Consider the following 14,268-nt stretch of genomic DNA (forward strand, 5'->3'; position numbering starts at 1 on the left):
CAACGCCCAGACATACTGAAAAGACTGAATCCTGCCAACGAGCTAAATACCTTCTGATAAATAGAGTGACTAGAGCCAATAGATGTTGAGGGTACTCATTCCATAGAATTGGGTCCACAGGGAACAGCATGTGGTTGTACTTGAGAGAGTTTTTGTATCGCCTGCCTTCCCGTCAGGAGTGTTTTGAGTTAGGTGGACATTTTAAAAGTTCTCCTGGTGACCATAGGTTACAGAACGGTATTGGAACAACAAGGAAATGTAATAGAGTATTTCCAAGCCTGTAACTTTCTTGGATATCCTTATCCATGCAAAGCAAATAATGGATTCCTTTTTGACAATTTCTCATGCTCTGGATAAACGTACGCTGGTATTTCTGAGTTTTCCAGCCCAAATTTCTGCACAAGTAGTTCTCTGCTTTACCTTCTGTTTTCAATCCAGAGAATGCAGAAACTCACTATAATTGCTCTGTGGGAACAAAGGATACAAATCTCCATTTCAGACTCTGCATTTTGGTCTGTAAATCAGCAAATATTTATTCTGTATTACAGAAATACTAGCTAACCTGGAGGGAATGAGATTCTCCAGATTGAAGGCTTACTGAACAGTGTTTATTCAGAGTTTGATTTCCAAACCTCTAGAGCTTCTCAATCTATCACTGCATTTCCAACAGTCTTGGCTGTCCTATCTCCCCGAAGGAAGAAGGGATGATGACTCTGGCATGTAGCATTAGGAATCTGGAAAATTCCCTCTTCCTTCGTTTGCCACGAAAATAGCTTTCATCTGTATGTCTGCATTCCCACCTGCGGAGCAATTCCTTAATTTCTGGCAACATTTATTTTCCACGTTGTCTAATTGGTTTTTAGAAGATTTTTTTCCCTCTAATCTCTCCCTGACGAATTCCTGCCTCTCTGCGTTAGCATTCGTTCCCTATGCATCGGTTGTGAGCCAGACTGTGATTTCAGCCTCACAGTTCACAAACTTCACCCGCTGAGAGGGAGAGAAGGGCAAGAAGAGGTCTTTGCAAGAGTTTTCAGGTGTATTGTTCAGCGCTGGTTTACATCTGTGAGTCTAAAAATATTTCAACCTTAAGGACCCAGCTTACTTTGAAATAAAGGAAAAACCCTAAACTGAGCTGTGAGTGGGCTTGCACTGTGGCTCCTGTTTTTTTAACAGAAAACCACAAAGTGTGTGAGGGACTATTTTATGACTCCCATTGCTGCTCCGCTAAGTATTAGGTTACTGCTTTCCTATCAGGGCGATTAAAGCTAAGGATGCAAATTCACAGCTAAGCTTACCCGTGTAAGACGGCAGTCCCATGGGAGCTAAGTGTGTATAGTACCGATGTGAGGGTGGTTTGACTTGAGTGTGGCTCATGCTTGTCTTTACAGAATTGAACCGAATTCTGGCATTATGCCTCATATGTTCAGATTTGACCTGACGGGACGTGCACCACTTGTCATCCCACCGGCAGAGACTATCTGTCCCGATGTCCCTTGAGCTGGTTCCCCGTCCGTCTTTTCCAGCCCGTGTAGATGAAAGAAGAGCCTCCTGAAGATACTTCCATTTTCTTCACACATTCACTCAGTGAAGGCTGTTGCTTGACAGTGACGAGCAAATACTTTGGTATCATCGACCACGATATCTCAGTATCTTTTTCAGCCATGCTTTTGCAGAAATGTCTGTGCGTCAACTATGGCGCAAAGATTCTTATTTCTCCGTTGACTTCATTTACATCATGTTCTTTACTGAAGATTTTGCAGTAAGAGCATAACCTAAGGACCACGGACTCGTTTGGCTGCATATAGTTTCTTCTGTTTCTGCAACCAGATACTTATTAAGTGGCAGACTGTCTTTAAACTGGCACTGCTGAAATTTCAAGCCCTTAATGGTACAAGCTAAGAAATGCCATAGGAAAAATGGTCGGGAAAAAAAGCTTCTTCCTTCGCAGTGCATTTGATGCTTAAGATGCCAAAGAATTGTTTGCACTCGTGCAACCACTCGAAAAAGTATGCAGGAGTTAGATGAGAGAAAAGACGGATCAAGAACGACAATACGGTTACCGTCTGTTGAAGAAGATGCCAAGTGAGTGCTCCAAGTGAGAAAGAGCAACTCCCTAGCCCCTGGTTATGTTAATAGCTGTGGCTCAGAGAAAAACATCTCATCTGTTCCTGTAAAACGCGTCTGTTCAAAAGTAATTTTTCAGCATTTGAGTCTGATAACCTGACGCAGATATAGAAGTTAATAAGATGTAATTATTGTCTGAATCTTCAATCAAAACTAAATTTTAGCTGACAAGTAACGTATTTTCATTACCGATCCTGATGTAAACTCAATCCACATGGAAGCTGGCATCTCGGGTTCATAAAGGATCTCAGAAGTCTCAAAAGTCCTTACTATGTAATTACTGATTGCTCTTAATCTGCAAGCACAGTTTCACGCCTGTGCAACGGAGAGGAAGCCTGACAGCTCTGGGTGCTGCCGCAATACAACGTACCGTGGAAGCTCAGACCGATGCAGCAGGACGTAAAACCGAAGCGAGGGGCTGGAAGGGCGATGCTGGCCCTCGGTACGGAGCTAAACGGCACCGATGAGATCACAGCAAAGACTGCGTCATTCTCACTGGGTAGTTACGCCATCCCGCTTCTCTTGTGTGCTCTGCAAATATTTGCACAGTCAAAATACTCCTTTAAGCCTCTGTATGTTACCCCAAGTAATCTGTCCGCAAATATTATTCGCAAAACTCACGTGTCTCATTCAAGCGAGCATTTCGGCAGACGCCCTGCCTGAGCTGAGTGAGCAGATTTTAGCGCTCTGTCGAATACGAAACATTTCAAGTATCTTAGACCAAACGGAGGAAATACCGCTATCTTTATGTTAAAACAATGTTTTAATAAACAGCAGCATAAAATAATCAGTGTTTAATATCATCTCTGGCATGTGAAATACAAAAATGCACATATCTTAATTATAAAATAGCCTTTTCATTACATTTTCATGCTTGCCTAATTGAAATGCCCATAATTAATAAATCAATCATCAAGTAATACAGTGATTAAACGCATGCAGTGAAAACAAAGAAAAATATTTGTATAAGGTAGTGGCTGAATATCACCATAATATATTTCAAGAACATCTACATCAGGTTAAAAATAAAAAGAAACAGACCAAGATATAAAATGCAGAGATGTATTTTCACTTCTGCTGTACAAAACATTATCACACTTTTGTGCAAAAAGATAAAAATAAAGTCATATTACACAACATTGTCAACTGAGCAAAAGATTGTTTTTGTTCCGTGTACAATAAAAATACTATTCAGTACAAAAAAGTCTGTGAAAAACTGTAATGTACACAGCACTTTTGTAACTCATTAAAGTGGTTTCAAATGAATAATCTAGATTGCTTATACCTGAATGAATTTTTAGTAACTATACAAATGTCATATTTCCAAGGTGAAAGTTAACCCTAGTTCACATTATTAGAATTGACAGACAAAATTGCTATCAATGGATTTGCTGCCTAATGGAATGTGAGTTCCCCTTTTTTCAGGGTTACTGGAGCCATAGTCACTGAAATTACACATTGATCTGAAACAATAAATATTCCTGGGAAAACTGATTGTCATATATAAAATTGTGGTTTGGAGCTTTTCCATTAAACAGTTGCATAGCAACAAAAGGATATAAAATTTCTGCTTTAACTACTAGATTATGAAATGTTATCTTTGAATAAGCTGATTCAAGTTCTGAAATTAAAACACTTTAATTTCATTTCCTTTAAGGCAATTTCTTAGAACTCCAGCCATCTTTAGCAGCCAATAGCAGATGATTTTTGTAGACTGCAAGTTGGTAACTCAAGCTATTGTGCTGTCATATAAATGACTTTTTTTTTTTGGTCTGAATCTGAACTCAGACTCCCAACTTAACGAAAGACCAAAATCCTACCTGAAGTAATTTATTCAGCTCTCAGATCACATATTTGAAACATAATCCTTGACTGCAAAATTTACAAATATTTTAACTAGCTATTGGAACTGAAATTGCACACCCAGTAGATCTCTGAATATTTGCATCTCCTAAAAAAGAGACAAATATTAAAATATGTTTTCAGTATAAAAAAGTTTCTGTGATTTAAACCACATCAGAGGTTTAAGAAGCTGTGAAAAAGCATATGATAAGATGTTTTTATTTAAAAAAAAAAAAAAAAAAAGAAAAAGTCCCCCGTCCCCTTTTTGAATTGTCGGTGGCACTTAAAGAAACAATGTGTCCATTGACAAAGCTGAGTATTCATACCACAATGATCTTTGTCTGGTTGAGTCTGCCCATCCTGTTAAGCAGTTAAACTTCACAGAAGATACTTGCTGCAATGTCTGTTAAACAACCAGAAGAATCTTTAATAAAATATTTGAATATAAATCTTTTCTACGACTTTCTAGTTTGTATTGTAAATAGTTATATTTACAAAGGCCTCGCTTATTTACAATTCAGCTGAAATCATAGATTCATTAGGTCCATGGATGCTGGAGTCTCCTAATAGAGAAGACTGCTTTGAGTCAATTTTGTATGGTTTCTGAGTTTTATTTCCAAAAACCGTAATACCAATTCCCCCTGGATGACTAGGAATTGACATATGAGATAGCAAAGGAATATTTGCTTCCTGGTTGGATCCCGAAGACGGCAAACTAGTGACGTGACCTGTGCTGGTCGACCCACTGGCGCTGCTCGGAGAACGACTCTTTGGAGGAGGACAGTGCTGGATTACCCTGGGCGGACCTTGCGGTTGATAGTGGGCAGCTGGGAAAGCAGCGTATCCTGGTGGAATCGGGTACCCGTTGATGGGGATGTATCGCTGGTTTTGAGGTATTGGTGGTCCGATGAACCCGGCGATTTGGCCTTGTGGTATACCTTGTGCTGGAAACATGTAGTTAGGGTACCTAGGATTACTGAGATTACTAACTGGACTTGCGCTGAGGGAAGTCGTTTGAGTGGTGGCGTTCCCACCGGAGGGGGTAGTAGAACTAGTGTGACTTGAAAGACCCTCCCATGAGCGCAGCCTGGCATGGATTTCTTTAAATCGTGGCCTCCGGGATGGCAGATCGTGCCAGCACTCTGTCATCAGGCTATACATTCTGGGAGGACAGTCTTCAGAGCATGGCAGCAGTTGTCTTTTCCTGATCATCTCTATGACTTCTTGATTACTAAATCCATAATACGGTTGAAGTCCAAAGCTGAATATTTCCCATAGAACAACTCCAAATGACCAAATATCTGAATCGGAAGAGAACTTGCCGTACATAATCGCCTCCGGTGGCATCCAGCGAATTGGCAAGAGAGACTTGTTTTGAACTCTGTAATAATCTGCCGAGTAGATTTCTCTCGAGAGTCCAAGGTCTGAAATCTTCACGTGAAGTTGTTCTCCAATTAAAATGTTACGAGCGGCGAGATCTTTATGGACAAAAAAATGACTTGATAAGTACTCCATCCCTGCTGCAATCTGGACTGCAATATGCAGGAAATCCCCATGGTCCAGGCTGGACTTTACAGTCCCATCCTCATCGCTGCTGCACCCAACATCCGAATGCGGCGATCGCATGATGAGAAACTCATGCAGGTCTCCTTGGTTCATGTACTCGAAAAGCATGCAGACAGGTTGCTCCTGGGTCACAACACCTAAGAGGCAAACGATGTTAGGGTGATGGAGCTCGGCCATGAGCGATGCTTCTTGCTGGAACTCTGCCCACTGCTGGGGGTTGTTAAAGTCTTTTAGTGTCTTGATAGCAACGAGCTGAGCGTGATCCATGCCTGGAAGGTAGAGATGTCCCTTATAGATCTTGCCGAAAGCACATTCACCCAGTTCTTCCATGAAACGAACAGCAGACAGCGGCAACTCCTTAGCCTTACTCTGTTAAAGAAACGACAGCAAACACGTCAGAAAAACAGGACTGAAAACGTATTGTTAAGTAAAAGATCTTTTCGCACAGGACGTCTGAAAGCCAAGCAGACTGACACAGGAACTCCCTGGGCCAAATACCCATTGGCAACGATCCTGCTCAGCCCTGTGAGACTGGTGAACTGGTGCAACGGCATCCACCCCGGGCCAGATACGGCCTGAGGGACACCAGTATCCCAACACCGGCAAAGCCCAGAGCAGCGTGCCATCTAATCTTTGTGCGCCCTGCTCCCAAACTTAATTTAGAATTACTTTTTATGCTCTACACAAGATCAGATAAGTAGTAAGCATTAGATCTAAATATATGCTGGAACCAACAGCATTTCAGCAAAGGCATTTATATACTTGGGCTTGGGCATTTATATACTTAAAATTGAATCTGACTAATTTCAGGAATTGAGGCAATTCACATACTTAAAGTAAGTACATGCTGAAGTGTTTTCTGGGCCAGGGCCTAAAGTTTTAGCAGAAAACTTTTTTTAAAAAACTATGTCCTTGTAGCCAATCTTTCTCGACTTTGCTATTAACCGTTCAATGTGCAGCAGAGACTACCTCTGTTCATGCTTGACTGAATGTTCAATCCTGAAACGTGCAGGACAGAGTCAGCTGGAAAAATGAGATAGTGGTCGAGAAGAAAGCCAAACTTTTTTAAAACTCTGCTGTTATTCTGGGTGCATATATTCACTCTTAGGCCATAAAAAATTGTATTCTTTTCAGACGTTAACTTCCACATGTAACACCTACACCCAAACCCGCTCATTAAGGCTCCTCAGTATAGCTACAGGTAGTCATTTAAGGCTAAATGAGTTTGGGATCTATGTTTCATAAATTACTGTAAACATTAGGAGTTGCATTCCTGAAATAATATAAGGGCAGCTTTACAGTGGCAATATAGGAAAACAACTGACATTTTAAAAAAGTCATTTAAAAATGACATTTTAGAATAAATGAATTCTAATCATATTGGCCACTTATGACTTTTAGACAAATACTGCATTAATAGTAATAGTAACAGCAACAGTAATGATGATGATGATGATAATAATAATAATAATAATAAAGCCATTCAAGCAGGCAGCCAGTAGACTGTACGGTGATGGCAGGAAATTAGCTATATTGTTGAGGAACAGATGGTTTATATTATACAAATCCTTTAGGCTAAAACTTGTTTAGGTCTGGCATATTGTAAATTATATTTTAGTAATGAAAGTGAAATGACCTCTGTCTGACCTGAGGCTGGGTTCGTCTGTTTGAACCAACATAGTGGAAAACTATGAAAGAAAATGAAGTCATAAAGTTTTGGCAGGAAGGGCTCATTTCAAGTTAAGCGGTTATAAATCTGCTTAGTTTGTGTTTGACAAGTATTTGTCATACATCGGTGTACAAAATGTAAAGAAGTGTAAAATACATATGAGGCAACACGCCAAAGTAAACCGAGTACAAAGGGAGAGCAGTAAGAGTGAAGCCCACCGCCTCTATCTCTTTATCGGCTCCTTCCATTAGGTGAACGACAAGACCAGCTTAGTTTATTATATTTTTTGAAGGCAATTAAAATCCCTTAAAACTGAAACAGGCTTTTGGACGAAATGCTAACTTTTTTATTTGTATGAGCAAACACACATCTACCTCAGTTGGAGCTCGAAACCTAAGCGTGGCAACCCAACGTTGCCGTTAATACTGGATGCAATACTGAAAAATAGGATTCTACTTCCTTTCTTTTAAAATTTTGTTTGAAAGGCAATCAAAACATTTGAGACAGGGAGAGCTGGGTCTCCCAGTGGGAAAACAGAGAATTAGCATAAAGAAGATGGAAAGCTTTTTGCAGCATGTACTTTGAACATAAAAAGAAAACAGCGCAGTCTGTATTTGCAAACATTTCTGGGCAAGTTGCTTTCCTATGTTGCGTGCGTAAGGCATCGGTGCGTCAGCAGTCCAGGTGGAAATGGTGACCTCATTAAAATGATGCTGACATTCCCATTATCTTCAGTTTAGTCAGGATCGTACCCCAACGATCTAGTAGGGCAGGGACCAAGAAGCAAATCCAAATTTACCAAACTATTCCACGGAAGTTGGATGCAAGATGTAGTTTTGACACTTACCTAATTAAGTGGCTTCTGTACGCTTACCAACATTTTGATATACAGCTACTCTAAGATGTACATGAAAGCCGAAATGAAGAATTTTCAAGGAAAATCAAGATAAATTCACTGGGCCAGTGTGTGAGGGACTGGGGAGTTAAAATATAACAATAGACCAGACTCTGTCTGACCACCTCGAACAGATACCCCGCACAACAGTCCTGCTGGCACCATGACAGCAGCACCCAGTGCCTGCAACACTATTTAAAACAGGAATCCTAGTGTTAGCATTACGCCGTGTAAAAACATCTCTGTATGCAGTTTGTATTACTAATGGGCAAAAGCGGCACTGCGTTTTCCAGCACAGCTGCACAGCGGGTTTACTTTTATCGCTGACTTAAAAAGACTCTCCTACTCTTTCTGTGAGCTGGTGGTGAGGTGGAATTTTCCTCTGTAACAACTTTCTGTGTCCGTCCCTGCCGCCCTGAGGCTGCAGCTCCACAGACACAGGGGGCAGCACCCCCAAAAGAGCAAGTAGTGCCTGGGTGGCACAGCTCCATCCATCCCTGCCCCTTGTAGCGTACTACCCCTATCTCATGGAACACAGCTACTGAGGTAATTGTCCCTAGGCTGCCGCAATTCACTCTTTATAACCTAATTCTATAAACTTGACATTTAAGAGCAAGCAACAGCGGTATCCCATAGCTGCTTTACTGAACTTAAGACGAAAACTAATCCAGAATTTATTCAGAGATGAAGAACACAGCTCCTGAAATACAAGTGTAACATTTCCTGATGCTGAGTGATTAGCTCTGCTCTGCTGAAAGAACAGCTACAGCAGCGATATTTGAAGGTTAGAGTTCACACTGCTGAAACTCAATAAAATCAGAATTTGGATTCATTTTGCTATGTCATTTTCTAACAAAAATAACAGCTTACTCAAAGGCAGGCTTCACTGCTTCAGATACTACAGCCGACACAGGTTCTATTCTAATTACTTGTAGCTACTGATTTTCACTCTGAAATGCTTCAAAAGAACAATCTCCATCGAGTTGTTGAAGAGAATTGGCATGGTATGAAAAACAAGGCAAATAACTCTTTCCAGGGCATCATTTTGCCTGTAGGTGGCAGAAGGCAGTTACAGCCCTGAAACGGGTGATCCATACAGGTTTGCAAATCGGCTGCCCTGCCAATAAACAAGGAGCTCAAGGTTAATCACCCTGAAATCTGAAATGATTTTTAAAAATGCTTCATTAACCTGGGACTACAGTGAAGCAAAACAATAACACCAACAAGAGTCGCTATGCATCAGCTGTGCTGGCCAGAACCGTGGGCAGATTTTTGGGGCTCTGTTTTGGTAATTTCTGTTTTTAACTGAGAGAATGGGTAAGCCTGAAAAAACAAGGAACAAATCTTTCCAAAGTGATTTCAGCTAAGAGAAAGATGACATATGACTACAGCAGACCCACGAAAAAACTCTCGAGAAAATGCTGAATCTCATCTTTATCTGCACTACTTTCTAACTTAAATGAGGCAATTTAGAGATGCTTCAGTACCGGGTCGCTTTCTTTATTACAAAAAACCTCTAGCTCCTATTTATCCAGATACATGGACACACAGGAATTGCCTCCACAGGTCCAGCACACTTGCTATGCTGCCATCGAGAAAAGTCGTTACAAAAATTACAGCTAAAGGCACCAGCAGAAACTGCAAGTTGGAAATCAGCTTAATGTTTCAGTGCTGAGTTGATCAAAGCATTTCATTCCCTGCCTTTACAGACAGCAAATGTCGAAGCAGAAATGAGAGATTACCTTTGGTTTATAGGCGTTGAGCATTGACATCTCCACATTTTGTCCTCTTACATGTTTAGGCTGTCTTTGAACAGGGGGGGAGGATGACTTCTGATTGTTGCGGCAGATGCAGATGAAGAAGAAGAGTAAGGCTATGGCCAGGGGAATAGTAACGCTCGGCACCAGGATATACAGAATTTCCATTTTATTCTTTTCCTTGGAATCCTTATAATCTGGTTCAGAAAAAAAGAACCCAAAACAACGAATGAAGTATCGCACAGAGTCAAATATATACCTGGGTCAAGTAAAAGTGTTAAGAAGAATAAAACATCCAGGTAATACTACTGCAATCCGCCTTGAATGCTGTTTTATTTCCTTAATATTAACTGAGCAATTAATTTTGTTGAGTAACATTTCTGTAAGAACACAGAATGGCCAGGAACAATTTCCCTGCAGCATGTCAGTTCAAACCTACTTATGGTCATGAAATAGCTGATTACTGTGAGGTGGCTGTTGCTTGGGGTGAAATGAAGTAACGGTCTAATACAGGTCCACAGAAAAGTTAATTTCTAAAATATCTTATGGAAGAAAGGCTCTGGTGGAATTAGGGACTCCTTATTTTAATATGTGTATTAGGTTTTGGTGCCATAGTTTCCTTAATCCAACAAAAATGTGGGGAGCTTTAAGGATAGTTGTACCCCCCTATTTATTTCCAGCCTCCAGATTTCCAACATCTCCTAGCATTGGCCAAAGCACTTGTGTGCCCACCCAGGGCACTGGAACAAACAACATGTGCAACTGAAAACTTATTTTCTTGTTAGTTTTAGGTGCAGGAGCAGGAGGATTAGGGACTCTAGAGCTGAAGAAATGGAGAACACCTGGGAGATGGGAGGAGATGCATGGAAATGGCAAGAAAGAGAGAGAACAGTCCTGGTTTTTACCCCGGGAAGTCAGGAAAGGGGTTCAAAAAGTCTGAACACAGACAAAAGCTGCAGCATAATCTTAAAAAAAAAAATCTTACATACTGAGGACTTGGTCTTAATAGGATTAACGGGCTAATGGGAAAACCCACCCCTCTACCAACTATATACTAATAGTGCGTCATCAGAGCAGGGTGGCAAATGCTGGCACAAAGGACACAGCAATGATAGTTGAAAGGAAAGCTAGAGCATGGATAAAAAAGGAAGGATCCGGAAGAGGTTGGGAGGCTGGTTTATTTAAAATAGTACGCATGCTAGCCGCAATATTTGCCCCCTCAGCACGCAGCTCTTCACAGCCAAGCAGCGAGTGATTAATTTTAGAAACACAAACCCCTCTTCTACCGCTGCCCAGCAAGGCAGAGCTGGGCCATCAGACACTCACCTCCCTCCAGCTGGCTCTGGTTTCACAGGGCATGTTGCTTAGAGGAAAGGTGCAGAGGGAGAGGAGAGGGAGGCTCTGGAAGGAGCTCACGTCCTCACGTTCATGCAGCACCCGCTTGCGTTGACAAGGACGTGCCTTCCAGCCGGACCGCTCTCAGCACAGGGACGCTGAAGCCTGCTTTGCTCTGGTATTTCCAGGAGCATTCACAAAATTTAGGGCATAATTACGCACGGATTAACACACTAACTAGGGGGTACCCCGGGAACTTTGAGGATCACCTTGAGCTGCAAGACCGGTGGCCGTAGCCTGGTTGTTTCCGAGGGAGATGGTGAACGTCTGCGGCAGCATCAGGCTTAGTGGATTCTGGCAGAACGGGGGATGTTTTATTATTCCTACAGGGTCATTTCAGTTTGTTTGTCTCTGTTTTCCAGGCTGGATTTTTAGACGTGCTTAGCGGCCCACACAGATATCTTTTATGCGCTTAATTAAACATGAACTTGATCTGAGGCTTGGGTCTGACTCAAATTGTGACAGAGGCAAAGTTCAAATGGTTCTGGATGTCACTTTGCATAACCCCTCTCCTCTTACAGGCTTGCGCTGTCCTTCTGCTCCCCCCCACGCTCCTTTTTGACCATTCTTTTTAGATTAAGTTGTGCCATCTGGTTTTTAACTGAGAGGAGAGAGAGTCCAAATATCTCTACGGCCTTTGGGAAACAAGAGAGCGCCAAAGCACCGTCCCCCTTACAGTCTCCCCGTGCCCAACAGAAGGGCGGTGTGTGCTCTCACCCTGTCTTCAGTGAACATCCAGCTCTACAGCGTGAACCCACTGTGGGTTTCCTTCGTGAGCTGCTGCCGTTGAGCACGGACACACAATCAGTGCCTTTCCCCTCTCCCTCAAAACCTTCTTACATTGGTCTTTGCTAAGCCTCATGCTTGAATTACTCCATGTTTCATATCTTCCTATAGTCAGGCTGACAAACTTTTACGAAATGAATCTACTGCAGCTTGTGAGACAACTGAAAGATACAGTTGAAGAAAGAAAAAGAAAGCATCAGCACGAGGCAGACAGAGACCTGGCCACTAGTTCATCACCTGAGCTATTCCAGTCAAAGGGAATTATTATTCTTATTAAGTAGCAGCCCCTGCTGTGAAGCCTCATTAGGTTAATAGGTTTCTTGGGAGCCACCCTAATTAAATCCATTTCCCATCTAGGCATGTCCTGGTGAGGCAGAATGCACAATACTTATTAAAATGTGCCTGAAATGACTCTTTCAGCCAGTGCAAAACCAGCAGAATGCAAGTCCCACGTGGTATTTTGGTTTTAATATGCAGATTAGCATTTAACAATTAAATTACTACTCACCTGATAGAGCTCTATTTGTCTGTATTTAGAATAATAATGCCATATAACCCAGCTGTACAGTGACTACCATTTAAGGCAGTGGTAAGAGGTAATTAAAACCCTTGTCAGGAATTCTTCAAGCCAGCCAGCCTATCTCATTTATTATCTAGTAAAAAGTTCAAATCGGAGACTTTTGCAACACGTCCAAAAGCATCCCGCTTTCAGCTATTTCAGATCAAAAGACTGAGCCAGTCCTGGGATCTCAGAGCCCATCTAGAGGGGCCCTGGCAAGCAGCCCCCCCACCAACTCTTAATTACCCAATTATCCAGAAGTTGTGGAAAACACAAAATGCACACAGCTCAAAGGTCGTACGGTGGCAGGGCAGTGGAATACAGAAAGCTCAACGGCATCGCTGGCGGTGGACACGCAGAGACCCCTGAGCTTGCCCAAACCGAACTGCCCAAACCCCCTGGGGCTGAGCTACGTCCCCTCGCCCAGGCGTCCGCTCCCGGGGTGGAGAGCTAAGAGCCAGCAGTATGCTAAGGGGAGTCCTGCTGATCCAGATTTTTGTACTGAAGGACTGAAAAAGATCTTCAGGACCGTTTATACAGACTGACCTATTCTTGCGTAGACAGTCTACCACTGGGCCTAATTAACAAGCAAAATAACTGAAGTTAAATGCACTGAAATAATAGCAAAAGAGATACAGAACTCTAAGAAGCATATATGAATGTTAGAGAGGGTTTCAGATGCACATGATATAGCCCAGACTGTCTGCTTTTCCCCTGATCTACTCTTTCAGTAAGAACATAATTTAGATCCCATTTTGGCATCGATTCCCATCTTTCCATTAATTGAAAAAGACTTTGGAGCAGGCTCAGAACATGTCTCACTGCAGGAATGTTCATAACCATAACCAGAAATAATTTAATTTGGTTCTGGCTATCGAACAGTAACATCAAAAGGTATCTCCTTTCCAAGGGGAAAGGTAATGTTACTGTGACAACTTGTAGGCAACATAAAATTTTGTGTGAAACTTTGTACCGTGAATTTCCAGAACATTTCTGGGTGCATTTCTGGCATGTCCATGCAAATAGCGCTATTTTTTTCTTGGCATGCTATCAATTTTGTTATTTCTAAATGCAGATAAAACAATTAGGAACCATTTCTTCCGGTCTTCATCCACTTCCCCTGGGTCTCAGAAAAGCAGAATAAAATGAGAGCTGAATCTCCATTTTTGTTCATTTTGCAAGACCAAAATGCAGCCAGGGCACTTCTGTAAACAGAAACCTAAAATACAGCTAAGAGGATCTGGCAAGATCATCTCTATTTTTTAAACGAGGCCTGAGCTCTGTTAAGCAAGGTTTGCCTTTATTAAAATGGCTATTAATAAACCAAGCAAAATGGAGAATGTTTTATAACCACTTTGTGGATCAGTGTCAACAGTACCACTTCTGTGATCCAATGTAACTTGGACTACAGAATTGTACTGATCGTAATGGCAATCTGGAAAGCCCAGGACGCTTGGGCTGGCAACACACTGCTGCTTCATCACCTTTTGGCGAGTGCTCAGGTATTCCCTACTAAAATATTTTCATGCCGCTACTTTGCCAGCTGCATGGGTGGTAAGTGCTCGAGTGTCTCCTTGGAGCAGGGATGTTGCGGCTTTAGCTACAAACGCTGTAGTTAGCCTTTCCTACAGCTCTCTTTTCAGGGATTCAAAAAAGACACTTTGCGCACAGCTCC

At 41.9% G+C, this 14,268-nt stretch overlaps 1 protein-coding gene across 2 annotated transcripts in view; it reads right to left on the bottom strand.

Annotated features, from left to right (window-relative positions):
- Nucleotides 1–2,903: 2,903 nt before the first annotated feature.
- The window catches only part of ROR1 (receptor tyrosine kinase like orphan receptor 1), a 170,961-nt gene continuing 159,596 nt past the window's right edge, over nucleotides 2,904–14,268 (bottom strand). For both annotated transcript variants that reach the window (XM_049809422.1, XM_049809421.1), the window contains 2 exons: nucleotides 9,839–10,050; nucleotides 2,904–5,901 (listed from right to left, as the gene is read on the bottom strand). In XM_049809422.1, the coding sequence (XP_049665379.1) occupies nucleotides 4,477–5,901; nucleotides 9,839–10,050 (1,637 nt within the window). In that variant the 3' untranslated portion in view covers nucleotides 2,904–4,476. The remainder of the gene's footprint in view (nucleotides 5,902–9,838; nucleotides 10,051–14,268) is intronic.

This window comes from Accipiter gentilis, chromosome 8 (genome assembly GCF_929443795.1).
Source record: "Accipiter gentilis chromosome 8, bAccGen1.1, whole genome shotgun sequence".
Classification (NCBI taxonomy): Eukaryota; Metazoa; Chordata; class Aves; order Accipitriformes; family Accipitridae; genus Astur; species Astur gentilis.